This window comes from Achroia grisella, unplaced genomic scaffold, assembly GCF_030625045.1.
Source record: "Achroia grisella isolate CSIRO2021 unplaced genomic scaffold, CSIRO_AGI_Agris_v1 utg782, whole genome shotgun sequence".
Taxonomy (NCBI): Eukaryota; Metazoa; Arthropoda; class Insecta; order Lepidoptera; family Pyralidae; genus Achroia; species Achroia grisella.
The window spans coordinates 6,602,281-6,617,636 of NW_026713022.1; the positions used below are offsets into that span (position 1 = coordinate 6,602,281).

General features: G+C 33.4%; 1 protein-coding gene across 1 annotated transcript; it reads right to left on the reverse strand.

Moving 5' to 3' along the window:
* Positions 1–1,085: 1,085 nt before the first annotated feature.
* Positions 1,086–14,791, reverse strand: LOC131851359 (lachesin). Its single transcript, XM_059201850.1, has 10 exons — positions 14,599–14,791; positions 12,394–12,512; positions 10,129–10,248; positions 9,607–9,763; positions 8,182–8,281; positions 7,577–7,733; positions 6,646–6,752; positions 5,770–5,909; positions 3,797–3,923; positions 1,086–2,608 (listed from the first exon to the last, which is right to left on the reverse strand). The coding sequence occupies exons 1-10, from the start codon at positions 14,789–14,791 to the stop codon at positions 2,587–2,589; spliced, it is 1,242 nt and encodes a 413-aa protein (XP_059057833.1). The 3' UTR covers positions 1,086–2,586.
* Between the last annotated feature and the right edge of the window lie 565 nt (positions 14,792–15,356).

The following is a 15,356-nucleotide window of genomic DNA, read 5'->3' on the forward strand; positions in this document are numbered from 1 at the left end:
TTGTTTTTGGAAACTGCCGATATTTCGACGCTGCTACAAGCATTTCAGTCTCTTGTCCATATCTTAAAAACCATACTGTGTACATAAATACATGAGATTCACAATCATTATACTGTAAAATCATTAATTGATTCACAACATATAATCACTATTAAAATACGAGCTGCGTTTCTTGTCAGTTCTCATCACCAACTAATTCCGAACCGACGTTACATTTCACATATCATAAGTGTTTGTAATAGACCTAAATGAATAAAAATATTTTGAATTAAAATTAATAATTGTGAACTAAAGCTTTTAAAAATGTAAAGTAAGTTATATAAGTAGCTTAAATTATGTCAAATTTATATTATATTATTAAATTTCATACATTAACCCAGTCAAGACAAACTTGTTGGGTGTATAAAAGATTCACTTTTTTAATCGAATTAGGTGTTATTTTGCGGAAGTCCATTTGACTACTCGATGGATTTATATCATTTTGTTTAATTCCGCTACAATTAACATGTGTGAGACTACGAATATTCGGTGTGGAAACCTGACCAGCGCTACTTCTCCAGTGGCGATCAGATTCCGACCGTTATTGAGTCTACACCCATATCGCGACACGTGTTTCACCTCTGAACGAGGCATCATCAGGCGTTAATTAGAGTTTGGATACAGCTCGGAAGCCTAGTGTTGACTCATCGGCAGTCGCGGTTTGGTCGCCGAAACACGTGTCGGGATATGGGTGTAGAGTCAATAACGGTAAATCCATCGAGTAGATTCACCTTTACACATTGACAGGTACCTATATTTCTAAACATATTTTTTATATCACAATGGTGCCAACCAAGCATTCATTGTTGATGTTCTGTAATAAACAGTAATATGTTGTTTTTTTATTAACTTTTATATAAACTTATATGTAAATGTCAAATCTTTAAAGCTTGATTTGTTTTAAGGAGATTCATGTTTCGGCTTAACTGCCGCGTTTTTAATCTATTTTTCTATATCAGATACTTAAAATAGAACAGAAAATAAAGAATAAAAATTAAGAGTGATGTTAAGGGGTAGAAACTATTAGAAACAGTTTTGTTTCGACACAACCTTTCATAAATGCATTAAAATCATGACGAACAAATAATAAAAAAAATTGCATTTCACTAATAATATAGACGCGAAAGTTTCTGATTATAGATGTATGGATGGACGGTCGTATTATCGTTCCTCTTTAACGCAAAAACTATTGTTTGGACTTTCATGAAACTTTACAGTGATATTATAGCTCAGAATAACACATAGGCAATAAATTTCATACGGGTGATACCGCTGGTTTTAAAAGATACATTTGTACCGTATAAGGAATCGAACCCTCGACCATTCGAAGTAGAGCGGTGTCCTAAACCGCTAGACCACCGAAGCCGTCAAAAATAATAAATAAGTTTAGCGGGGTTTTCAAGAATGGGGGTTTAGACCTTCCACAATACTAATAAGACAATTTTCTTGGTCGAGTTTATAATACAACTAGACATGTTAAAGAAACAATGCAAGAATATGTTTAACAAAAAACGCCCTTATTTGCTAAAAGCAATTTCTTACACACAAAGAAATTACAATTTATACTATTTTGACTCTTCTCACAAGGAGTCAAAATTCATTTTGGCAATTCGCTTTTAAAATAAACATACACTTATGAACCTACACATAGATATTAATTTCATTCGTACAAAAATTTGAATTATTACTTTATTTGTATAAAAGTTAGGCTTACACTTTAGATTACGTACTACCTAATTTGTCATGTATGCTGTCCTTTTCTCTCTTTATACTTTTGAAGAAGACAGCGTGTATTATTCTATTACGTACAGTAAGAATTACAAAATCTATATTATTTATCGATGTATTTGAGTCGGATCTTAACAGAAATTACTTAACATTTCGACTAAGTTGTTAAAACTGTTTTAAAAATTATCATTCTCTAACAAATTGGGGCTATTTCAAGTCGAGCAATAGACAGTGAATGATACGCTGGTGTTTTTATCCAGTTAGGGTCCGGTAGTACTCGTCTACCTCCCTCAGGGACGGGTGGGTAACCCTAGGGTTTTTCGACGGGTAAGGCCCGGTACTACCCATCTATCTCCCTCAGGGACGAGCTGATACCAATGAGAATTGCCCCCGGAGAGAAAAAGGGACGATTTTAATTCCGTAAAGTGTATATTATAAATATCATTAATTAATTCATGTTAAAAAACCGAGATATACATACGATAATGTGTACAAAACTCATTACTTTCTCAGCTATAAATCTTTTTAAAATAAACTGAATTGTCCTTACAATAAGATTGAAATGTAAATGTCACAACATTGTCTCTTTTGCAACAACAACTTTAATACAAAAATCATTAGGTTCAATTTTCTTGTGCGTTTGCATGCAAGAGTTATTCTTTCGTCAAAACACAGTCATAATGACCTGTGTCAATTATGAATTAATATATATATTGTAGTAATATAAATATATAAAATAGATATGTGTAGGATATGGTTGGTGTTTCAGCGCTATTTGGCTCGCCGTAAACGAGGGGGTCCAGCCGTAGACCTTGGTAGTTAATGTCGGGTACTGGCGATTCTGTAGATAAAAACAATCGTGTAAGTATACAAGACTAGTCTTAAACAGTATACAAACCTGATAACCATAGATAATATATATATGAAACTGAAATATTTTCACCCACATATAAATGATATATCTAATGGTCAAATGGGACTATAGAAAAGAAAATTAAAGCTTGAAATTTATCCCATTACATTAAAAAATTGTTAAAATTTGTTTAAAGTACATCGCATATTTTAAATAAAAAACTACCACTAAACTACTCAAAATGAAACTCTTAAACTTTTTTAAACATGCTGTTTAAATAAGTTTAATTATAAAATAAGATAACAATTTTTACCATCCTGTTAAGCATTTATTATATCAATAGAATTTTGAGGGTTATCCCTCAAATGTATTTTAGTAGTGTAAACAGACCAGTAATTTCTTACCAGTTCTTTTCAAATCTACTAATCAAACTGGAGGATACGGTTAAAAAAAACATTAAACTTACAACTTGCAAAAGGCTACAAATACTATGTTTTCTATTTTTAATTGTAATACATAAAAAGCATGCGGTAATAACGAGAACATCCTGTGTTTATGCTCGCATCGGCACAATTACGATTAACTGTCAGAGTGGTCACGAACGCGACAATGTTTGTGCGCGTACTGAGGCGCACGAGGGCGTACTAAGACGCTTCCTTGCGTACTAAGGCGCTCGTCAGTGTATTAAGCCGCTCGTCGGAGTACTCTAAGACGCTCCCTTGCGTACTAAGGCGCTCGTCGGTGTAGTAACCTGCTCGTCAGCGTACTAAACAGTTAGACGGCGTGCCTTAGTACGTCTCGTCGGCAGTGACTGACACTGTTTATCCGCACCCCCGTAGGGGACGTAAAAGATGGGATCTCGAGGCGTAAGCTTTGCCTAACCCGGCATTAACTCTGGGGGGAACAACGCCCGGGTAGCTGGATTTAAGCCTCTTAGGACGGGTTATTTAAAAACTAACAGAATACAATTAAAGAAGTAGTTTTTTGTGTTTTTATTTTTGTATATGTTTTTGTACCTCCAAGTATGACACTTACATAAATACTTGAGCAACTTGGTTTCGCTATAGCCTCACACACTTGCGGGGGCTCAACTTCAGAGGGAGGAGAGAAAATAAGATACGAAAAAAGCTCTGCGGCACTCTAACAGTTAAACTGTGTTATAAATGTAATACGCACCTTTGTAGAGTGTACGCAGCGTACGGAGCGAGCGCTGTAGCTACCACGGCGCTAGAGGGCGCGAGCGAAGCGCCGCGGCCGTAGCGAGTTTGACCACAAGCAGGCGGGCACACCGGTATTATCGTTTCTACGTAAACAAATATTGTAAGCATGCGATACGCTTAGCATGCGGCCGAATAGCATGCTATTGTAACATGGAGAATATCAGAGCTATAATATATTTAAAGAATTTCAATTCAATGACATTGTATTAAAATAATTATGACATTCAATATTTCCATAGCCTGCATGTACTTTTATCATACAGCAAGATCCAAAACTGAACCATGTAGCAAAAATTAAATAAATTATTATTATTATTAGGTCCACAGATCAATAAACAAAATCGCATTGACAAAGGTCGTACACTTTAATTTGTATTTGTTATGGCAAAAAAATTGTCCCCCTTGATGTTAAGTGACTATATCGTAACAGCAGACATCAGGTAATCATGTGACCCCTGATATGTTATCAGAGGACTAAGATGCTACCTTTGTACCCAGGAATTTTATCGTGTATCTCACCTTCCTATTTAGAGATCTCTAGTAGGCGTAATAGGTGCAAGGTGTCACTGACCTATTATATCAGATAACTTTTAAAGTTTATCTCTGAAAAAATATAAAACTAGTGACTTCAGTAACTGGCAATGCACTCTACATCAGTATTAGTACAATGCAATTTCAATAAATATCATATATTTCTCAACATTTATCTATTTTAATTCTTTTGTGACCCAAGATTTTTTTTATTCGAGTGCTTTTGATACAAAATTTAAAATGTCTGAATCTGCAGATATTCTCCATTATTTAAAATAATTTAAGAAATAAACTAGTTTCTGTAAAAAACATATATAAATTAAATCTGGCCATGCTTATTTCTGACCTGAATATTCAAATAAACAATATAACACTGGCGTCATGTATATAATATTAACACCATACAATTAAAAAAAAAACAGTCTAAGAAATTGTATGGAAAAAAATTAACTACATACAAAAAAGATGCGAATTACAAATCACTAATTTGTCTTAAAGTATATCACATATTTAAAAAAAAATACATATAACACCGCGCCAATATTTCACAAATGAAGCACGTCTATATATGTATATATATATATATTAAGAAATTTATTACCGTAGCCTTTGCTAGCATTTGTGAATTTACTTATGTTCCTATTGTACCTTTATTATATACTTTGCGTGAAAATATTGTAGTAATAGTTTGTCCGTAGAAGACAGTTTTAAAAACAAATGCTGTCATTGTCGTATAGAATAGCAGTGTGGGTGGACCTCACTGACTCCAATAGACCGTTTCGTGTCCGTTGACATATTTTCATTTTATTATAGAATAGAATAGAAAATCCTTTATTGAAATAAACTTAATTTAAGCACTTTTGAATAATCATCACATTTTTATAATCTAACGCTCATTCGGAGCTGTCTCATCACAAGAAACTTGTGTGTTGCTCTTTTAAATAGTCTTTGTAAGTTTACATTTTTAAATCGAAACGTGTGAATACAAACTACCATCTAGCACTAATTTATTAGAGTTAAACATATATAAACAAAAACTTAAAACAGTTTATTATTTGAGACAATTATAAATTATTTACTATAATTTATCAATAATAATTAACTATTATTTATATTTGTCTCAAATAATCAACATAAAATGTAAACTACCTTAAAAAAAACTATATTGTGGCCTATTTTATTTATCATACTTATGTATTTATTAATTAAGTTAAGAATAATAATTTATTAATTAAATTAAGAAATTAATTTTGCATTTAAGCACAATTAATTTCTTAAAGGTCAAAGACACAAATTGACAAAAGCCATCCGTTTAAAATATAACGCATGCAATTCGAGATAGTCCATCATTGTGAATGCGGCGCGGCGTCGTTCCTTAGCTACTGCTTAATGACTCACCGAACAATTCCACCTTTCCTTCATCAGAACCGAGTTTGTTCTGTGCCTTGCAAGTGAACATGCCGTACTGTCTCTTCTCGATGGTGATCACGCGGATTGTTGTGTCTGTGAATTCGTCTGCGGTTGCGAAATGCGATATTCTGTAATGTAAAAAAAATGAGCACCTTAGGGGGCGTTCAAGTATTATCTAATCACTATGGGGGGAGCAAAGCAATGACCCCCCCGTCTTTGCTTTGCTTATTTTGGATGACATGGGGGGTAGGGGACTCTAGATGATGATTACGTCATCGGTAGTTATTTACTTTTTTACACGAATGGCAACCCTCACATTGTCTTTGCTAAAAACCAATACATTCACTGAAAAATGTTTACGTAAGCATGGGGGAGGGGGTAACTTACTTTTGCTTGCAAGGGTGATGGAGAGGGGGGATAAATGATTGTAAAAAATCTGCTAACGTAATACTTGTACTTGAACCCCTTAGCAATGTATCATATCAGGCTAACTTGACGACGGTTCCAGCTGGAAACCATTGTTATTAGTTCTTGAATATTTCATGATAGGCCTAACTGACCTGACCTCATGCTCATCTTATCTTCCGCAGGTGTCCCACCAGCGTAAACCGTTACCGCATGGTTATTTTTCAACACACTTGCTCCTAAAGTGGATCTATTTTAGCGGTTTTCGGTATATTACTTTTTGCTTTTTTACGGCACTTCCTTTCAGCAATGCCTTGCCTTGTTGTATTTATACGCACATGTTTACTTTACTAATTATTTGTACATATCTTCTATTATGGTACAATGCAAATAGGGCACATTCCATCTATCTATATATCTAAAAACATAATTAAAAGGTAAATACTGATAGATACTGACTTATAGTGTTGATTATTGGACAGTTGGATTTCATCTTTCAGCCATATGATGGCTGGCGGAGGATACGCTTCCACGTGACATTCCAAATCCATGTCATATTGTAGTGCCTGTGAAAGTACAAAGATAAACTTAAGAAATAGAATTTTAAATTGAAATAATAATCAAAGACATTGTAAACATCGACAGTAGATATTAATTTATGTAGAATCCGGATATAACGACCATCAATACAATAACGAACGAACATCGAGACATGTGCATCATCCGGTACGACATAGTGCGCGACACTATGTCGTACCGGATGACGCACAAAACGGCAGGATTATTTCTTAAGTACATATATACATATGTACTTAACTTACGAATACGTGTACATATATATATAAATGTGGTTAGATTTTCCCACTTAAGTAAATAGCACAATTTATAGTAATTATGATGAGATATTTTATTTTAATAGTTCTTTGCGAGGGTCGCATGTGTCGCGGCTTCTAATCGTTGTAATATTGCATTTTTTCGTTAATTGTAAAACACTTTCGCTTCACAAAACTTATTTTGCTGAATTTGTCATAACAAGTGGCAGACACTAACTGTGACTTACTCGTGCGATTTATACGAGGGGTCAAGAAGACGAGGTATAAGTGCGTAGGTTGTGTAAACAAAACATTACGCGTCCTTTTTAAGCAGACATATGATCATACATGATGATATTTATTATATATATATATGGTTGCTATAAGCAGTTGATCGCTTAAACCGGAGTCGCACTAAACGGTTGAATTTTCTTGCACCTGACTTTGAAACCTTAACATGATTAAACAATAACGTCGTTAAAATCGGTTAGTCGTTATAAGCGAAGTCGATATACATAATTTCTGCTGTAATAATAAAAAAAACTAAGTAAAAAGGTAGATGGTGGTGTATATAGTACCTGCCCAAGCCTAGGTCTCGGAACGGTGACGATAGGTGCAAACTCCACTTCCAAGTTGACATTCCTGCGAGCTCCCTTGCCGACACCGTTTTCAGCTACGCAATAGTACGTGCCGCGGTCCTCTTTGTGCACATGGGCGATTTTCAGGATGTTGCCTCTAAAAAATATTATTTTTCATGATTGAAGACTATTTATTATTCAAATCTCATCTCAATCTTACGTTGGAGAGGGCGGGGGGGGTTGGCAAATATCACGTAATTTTTTTCTGATTGAAACAAAAACAATATATACTATTTTGGTCCATTTAATCCAGATTGTAAGCGTAATCGTAATACGATTAAGATTAATAAAAGCACGAAGCCTTTTTTTCTATTCCACTAACAATCTAACGCGTTTATGTAAGAAACCCACATTTTGTAAAACCTACGGTTCAATAAAATCTCACCAGGGAAGAGGGAGGGACAGAAAATTAAAAAAAAACACCTCACGTAATTTATGGACCCCCCCCCCCCCCCTTATGATGAATGATATTATTCTATGTACTTGATATTCTAGTGATTATAGAATTAATTACAATTATATAAGTATAGAAAATAAGTCAGTACCTATAGATGGAGCCACCGGTGGGTAGTATGGCGTTGTTCTCACGTCTCCACGATATCTTCGGAACTGGAAACCCACCAGAATAGCACTCCAGCTGGGCACCTGATGACATAGTACACCAATAACTTAGTATATATATGCGAGCACCTTTACATTTAGTTTAGGTAGGTAATAACTGAAAATCAGTAGCACTTTTTTCAGAGATGATAATGGAATGGTGCACCCGCCTGCGGTAACGGCATACGCGGGCGGAGCAGTGAAGGATTATAGGATGAGCGTGAAATCAGATGAGTTGCCCATCGTGGCGAGTTCACCAGAAATAGACTACTATGGTTTATAGGCGGGACCGCTTGGAGGTCGACCTGACAATAGGGCTACTATCCTCATTACTAACAACATATCCTTTGCTCCCTAGTTTCTCTAGTTTGTCTCCCAGACCAAACAATGCACCAATTTACTTCACTGTGGTACACATAATGAGAGAGGCAGGGACGGTCATATCCTCTCATCTGCGAAGGAGCTAATTATTGCACTCGGGCACTGTAGCCCCATCTGTGAGAAGTCCTGTAAATAGGTCTCCCAGATGGGGGGTTTATGTCATTTTGACAGCTAACAATTAAAAGGATATATGAAATTAACAGCTGAACCCGCAAACTCTGTTCCGCCTCAAAATTAAATATGTCAAAGGTTTTTTTTTAAGTTACGCAATAAATTTCTGAACGCAGGGTGCGTTTGACACGTATCAGTCGTTTGTATAGGAAAATATAAATCGGTTGAGCCGTTCTCGAGTTTTAGCGAGACTAACGAACAGCAACTCTCTTTTTATATATCTATAGATGATAGATTATATATATTGAGATACAATATGTATAATCATTTCATACATCCTTTTTTTGTATACTTCTTGTTTCTTCTTTTTTTATAGACTCTGCTTTTTTGTAGTTTATACTACGTTGTAAAATGTGTATGTGTGTGTGTATATGTTGATGTAAATATCTATCTATTTATGTGTAAATTAAACCTTTTGCAAGGTTAATTATCATTAATTTAAAGGGAAATTATCATTACAGATAATTAACATAGCACCAAAGTACATGTTGTGAGTACTAGACAACTGATATAAATGCACCATTTTTTTTTTGTAAATCCATTTAAAACGCCCAGACTGAGACAAACAATCATACTCATGAATACAAATGGATGTCCTATGAATCCAAGCCGCCATCATCATAGTATTATAAGTCGTCCATAGACTACGGTAACTGTTTACCATCAGATGGGCCGGCTTATTGCCACCATACCATAGTATAAAAAAAGAACACCTTAAAAAAATCTCTACTAACTTAAAAAAAGGATTACTGTCTTTGCTTTTACGTAAAAACTCTTTGTCTTTTTATAGTAAAAACAAAAATCATTCTTATACTCACTCTCTCCTTCACTAGCTACGATGGATCTAGTCGAGTTGTCCGAAATGATGGGTGGCCGGCGTACTTGTAGCTCTACTTCCGCCGATATCTTATTAGCCACTGAGATCTGTACTTGGCACTGATACCAACCAGCATCTATCTCTTGGATATCCTTTATCTGTTAATTAAATAATACATTAAACAGAAGTAGAATTAGTAAGTCATCGTAAGCGTAAGATGTTTCAGATAAAGGTTGTGAGAAGGTAGTGTTATATATACAGGATATGCTGTCCATCACATCTTTGTCCTCTGAAATAGCAACGCATGAATAATCAAGATAAGGTTATATGATAACGTGATGTCCGTAGTGCTGTTCAGGTATAAAAGCAACAGGCACCACTTACAATTAGGTAGCCAGATTGTTGCTATTAAAACATTCAAACGATTTCGGAGTTGAAAAAGAAATTATATGTGAACTATAATTATAATACAAAAAAATATATATATAATAAGAAAAAAAATTGTCTCTTGAATATTACTCACCGACAGAGTGTAGGTCGCAGTGGCTTCATCGTATCTGAGAGAGAATCTAGAATCCTTAACTATGAGGCCAGCGTTGGTCGATAGCGGTACGGACTCGGTCTTTTGCCTGTCATATTTTTGCTAAAAAAAATAACATCAAGACTATTATTACACATTTCAAAATACGAATGTTTCTCTAAATTCAATTTATACGTCGATAGCAGTACGGAGTCGGTCTTTTGCCTGTCATATATTTGCTAAAAAAATTCAATTATTATTGTTGTCGAATACACGTATGAAAGCAATAATGAATTATTTTACATAATAATTGGTCTTTGGTCTTATTTCCTATACAAATATGAAGGAATTTAAAAGTAGACCAGCCTGTCGTACCGACGTGGCTGTCTAAGGATCTTTGCCTGTTCCATCATTGAAAAAGGGAGGATGAATATGAGGAAAAAAAAGGTCGTGGAGTATTAATTATGCGAATGTTTCATATTTCATCGATAAACATTTCTAAATAGGTATTATATGATTGCCTGAACATGGAAGTCAGAACACAGTATATTCAATTTGGTGCGTTGAAAGAAAGAAAATAATGAATGAATAATAATGAATTCAAATTCAAATAAATTCATCGACTTTTTTTTATAATCCTCAAGCTTTTATTTAAAAAAGGATCGATCTTTTTTTTTTTTAACAACAGGTTCTCAATTTAGCTATATTTTTTGTATGTATAATACGATATCTTAGCCAAAAAAATAAATATTTACAATTATTTCTATCAGTTGTCTAGTACCTATAAATAGGTACATATTATACATAGAAAACACGTGGTTTCACCCGCATTAGATTTCAATATAAAATATAGCCTATGTGTCATTATGATGCATAAGCTATATTACTGTAAAGTTTTATAAAAATCCGTTCAGTAGTTTAGCTTGAAAGAGTAACAAACATCAATACTTCCAAACTTTCGAGTTTATAATATTATTAAGATGACGAATCATCCAATGACTTAAAAACTAAGCTTAAACGTCGCAATGGACGGACAAAGAAAGTCAATAAAATGGTATTTGATAGCACTGACAATGCCCCTATGGCTATTATGTGTGTAATGCATGAATAGTTTGGGTAACAGGATACAATTTAAGTCGTTACATGGGCGTATCTCGTGCCTTACAGAGGGTCCAATTTTACAACTTCGAATGACGCCCTCAGTAGTCTAGCCGTTCAGGACACCGTCTTGCGATGGTCGCCGGTTCGATTCCCGGAAAAATACAGCGGTTTACAATTTTTAAGGGCTCGGTTGATTAGTAGTTTGTACCGCTTTATATTCGAAGGTCGCACTGTCCATTCTGGGTTGTTAGAAACATTTTTATCACATGTAACATTCCCTTTGAGGCCTGGTGATCTGTATTATATGTTATATATTTCAGACACTAGCTTCTCATAACAAATGATTGTAAAAGTAGATTTCAAATCCAATCAACAAATATGAATTTATGCATTATATTATCCAAAATACTAAATGTATTTATTACCATTGTTATTATTATTTGTATTTATTTATTTCTTATATTAATTTATTCGATTTATTGACTACTAAAATTGGTACAAAAGGACTTAATGCGCTATAACATTCTCTCCCAGTCAACCTTAGCAATGTGTAGAGATACTTGAATGAATCTATGAGTGTGATTGCTTGCATTGGTCTGGGATATTTTCTATGTACCTATATAATATAGGTACATAGAAAATATCCCAGATTATTTTAATAAAATTATTTCTTCCAATTGTTTAAAAACCATAGTACAAGCTCTATTTAGTTTTCGAGCAAATGTCGCCATGTGAAATGTATTTTTTTTATCTATGATAATGGAATGGAGGACCCCCCTGCGCTAACGGTTTAAGCTAGCACCAGTGGAGGTTGATAAGAAAAACATGAGGTCAGGTCAGTTAGCCCATCCTGATAAATTCACCAGAAATTTATCACGATGGTTTCCAGGGGGAATCGTGTGGAGGTCAATGTGACATTACTAACAATCCCTTTCCCCTTGTGAATTGTATTGTAATATTATTATTATTGTGCTATTGTTACAAGCTTCTTAAAGATTAACAAAGGACTCTCATCTTAGATTTCAAAGGACGCTCACCAGTGAGCCAGACAATAAAATTATAACGTTGTTTCCATTACCCAATAGGGATGAACACAAAAACAATAGTAAATGAATCATCTAGAGGAGAGAGTACATATTATAATAAAAATGAATTGTTCTAACTTACCCAAATGACGGGATATTCTTTGGCATAATGCACTGAACAATCCAAATCAACCTGTCCTCCTATGTCTCGAATCTGTTCTTGTGTGATGTGTGATATAGTTGGTGTCCGTTGACCAAGACCTAGAAATACACATATTGTAAGATATTTCTTTCAATGGTGAAATGCATTTAATATTTTTATTACAATGAATGATGAATTATATCAGAAATTTATTATTTATAAACTCTGATAAGAGAGATTTTTCTTATTAACTAACCACAGACTACAAACCATAAATACAAACATAATATTGTTTATACATTGTCATATATAGATGTGGGTACTTTCTTTTATACTTTGTTTATTAATAAAGTGTATTAATGTTGGCAGGTACAATATGTTCTTTCATAAAAGCAATACAAGCTACATAGCACATTTTATTTCTTAATACCTAACCATATTATACACAAAGAATAAGAATAACAGTTATTTCAGAAAAATTAAGTAACATTTTATCTATGCCTCCACACTAGGCTATGACTATATTGTAGAAGTCAAAGCAAGTTTAACAGTCATAGGAATGTGAAACAAAGTTAACTGTTGGCCCCTACTGGAGAACAGTCGAAAATAGAGTATATTGGAAAGAATTACAGGCCTTTAATACAAGGCACTCTGTATTAAAAGAATTAGTTGTAATTAAAAGAATTAGTTGTAATTAAAAGAATTAGTAAAATCACTACATATTATAAAACAAAGTTGCTGTTGCTGTTTGTTCATCCCTTTCTGCTTAAATCTTTAAAATTATGCAACAGATTTTGAAGTGGTCTTTTTAATAGATAGAGTGATTTAAGTGGAAGGTTTATATGTATAATACATGTACGTCCGGGCGAAGCCGGGGCGAGTAGCTAGTAATTAATAAAATACACAATATCAAAACAATGAACAATTGTGTAAATTACCATAATAACAAAAATCTATACTGTAGTCTAATAAATTGGAACAGCTAAGATTTGAAACAACAATATGTAATGACAAGTGCAGAATAAAGGCTTCTTTATCTACCACTTACATTTTTAAGATTTTATGTGAATGGAAATTGCCAAATAGCAAAATAGCAAATTTGCCAAATTGGCATCATATAACAAAAGTATATAAACAGATACTTGCATAAAAAAAAACAATTAGTTATAGTACATAATTTATATGCTTTATTTATATGTATTGAATAACAGAGAAGGTTCATTTGCAGTTGCTTCATAAGTAGGCATACTCTCCTATTGCCAGGCTGTCTATATTCTGCTACTTATTATTTGGATTATTCTAGGTTATACCAAGTTCTCTTTTCAATTATCTATTTTTTAGGTCTCTAAAGCCCAGTACTTTCACTGTCCCATGTATATTCTCTTTTCAGTCCTCTATTTTTTTTTTATCTTAGGTGAATATTGTTTTTGTTAGGTTATTTTTTCTTATAATGAAATGAACACTCTTTCTCTCTTAGAGAAATTACTGTTACATAGAGAGCATAGACTTTTAAACCTTACTTTTATTCTGTTCAATACTAACATAGTTCTAACTGACTTGAAACATAACTTTTATTTAGAGGAGTTATAACAAAACAAAGTTTTACAATAAAATTACCGGGGATCAAGATGTTAAATTATATAAACGTTAACTACTTCAACTAATTTGCAATTTAAATCGACAGAAACCGGTTGACAATAACAATTACAGTATAAAGACGGGTAATAATTTATAATGATCGTGCCGCTATCGCAGAATCAACCCTCCATCCTGTTTTAAACCATTGACGCGGAAAAAGAGATCGATTACAAAGGGTTGAAGTCGATGTATGGCACCCTTGATTTTAGAATTTTGTAATAAAACTATACTGTTTTGTTAAAAATATTAAATAACTTTGAATCCAATTTTAACCTTTCTTTAAACATTTTAAGCAATATTTTGAAGACCCTACAGAAATAACCATGTAACTATATTACACTATAATCTTTGTAGGCAAGTACATTCTGAAGATATTTTATAATGTATCAAGATTTTCCTTTGCGCGTCTCCACAAAAGAAATAAAGAAAACAGTTTGGGTGTGTCTCCTTAGCCCGCAAACTAAATAAATCTACGAAATTATGCCGTTGATCGTAATGCGTGAATAACAAAATGAACAGCATGAAAACTAGTTACTGGAGATGAAGAAATTAACAACTTTTACTCACCAACAGTAATAAAACTTAATAATAGCGCGAATAGCGAAGTAATTTTTATTAAAACCATAGTGATATTAAGATTAAGTTCACAACACAAATCACGTTTATATTGCGGTTTCGTTTCGTTTGAATTGAATTGAACGAACGAAAAATGAATGAAATGAATAGCGTGACGGCACTCAAACAATATAATGAATGACATTGAGTGAAGAGGTGACGCTTTCAGTGTTGCTAGCTATTATGTAAAATTTACTATTTCCAAGACAATTTCTATTAATGTAAAACGTAATACGATAATACTTTGTAATATGTTAGGCGGATTTGTTACTCAATTTGAAACTGTCCATGTTCATATGTAGACAACAATCAGTGTATATATTTTTTATAATGTTTAATTTTAAACAGTATGTTCTATTTCCAGTTATAGCTTTATCGGTTTAAGTTATTTAATGTTTCTGTATTGAATATACACAGCAAAATTATTAATAATATCTAAGTAATTTCCCAAATAAATTACAGACATTCTTTTTTAATTGTTGCCTACAATGTTAGTAAATATTAAATTGGTAACACTTTGAATGATTCGTTCCTAAAATAGCAAGGTGTGGTTAATAGTAATCTTAATATTTACCTAATTTTCCGGTAGATGGCAGCTTTACTAGGTTTGACATTTAGTAGTGCATTTATTAAAGTTATTTAATTTATTTCTCTTCTCTCTTTTCTAAGAACATTTAATTTCTTTAAATTTTTATTTTAGCCAGTTATAT

Coding starts and splice junctions, on each gene's coding strand:
- LOC131851359 (XM_059201850.1), bottom strand. CDS start 14,791: ATGTCATTCATTATATTGTTTGAGTGCCGTCACGCTATTCATTTCATT. Junction 8,282..9,606: donor CGTAGCTAGTGAAGGAGAGA/GTGAGTATAAGA, acceptor CTATGTCATCAG/GTGCCCAGCTGGAGTGCTAT. Junction 3,924..5,769: donor AGGAAAGGTGGAATTGTTCG/GTGAGTCATTAA, acceptor TTGTTTACGTAG/AAACGATAATACCGGTGTGC.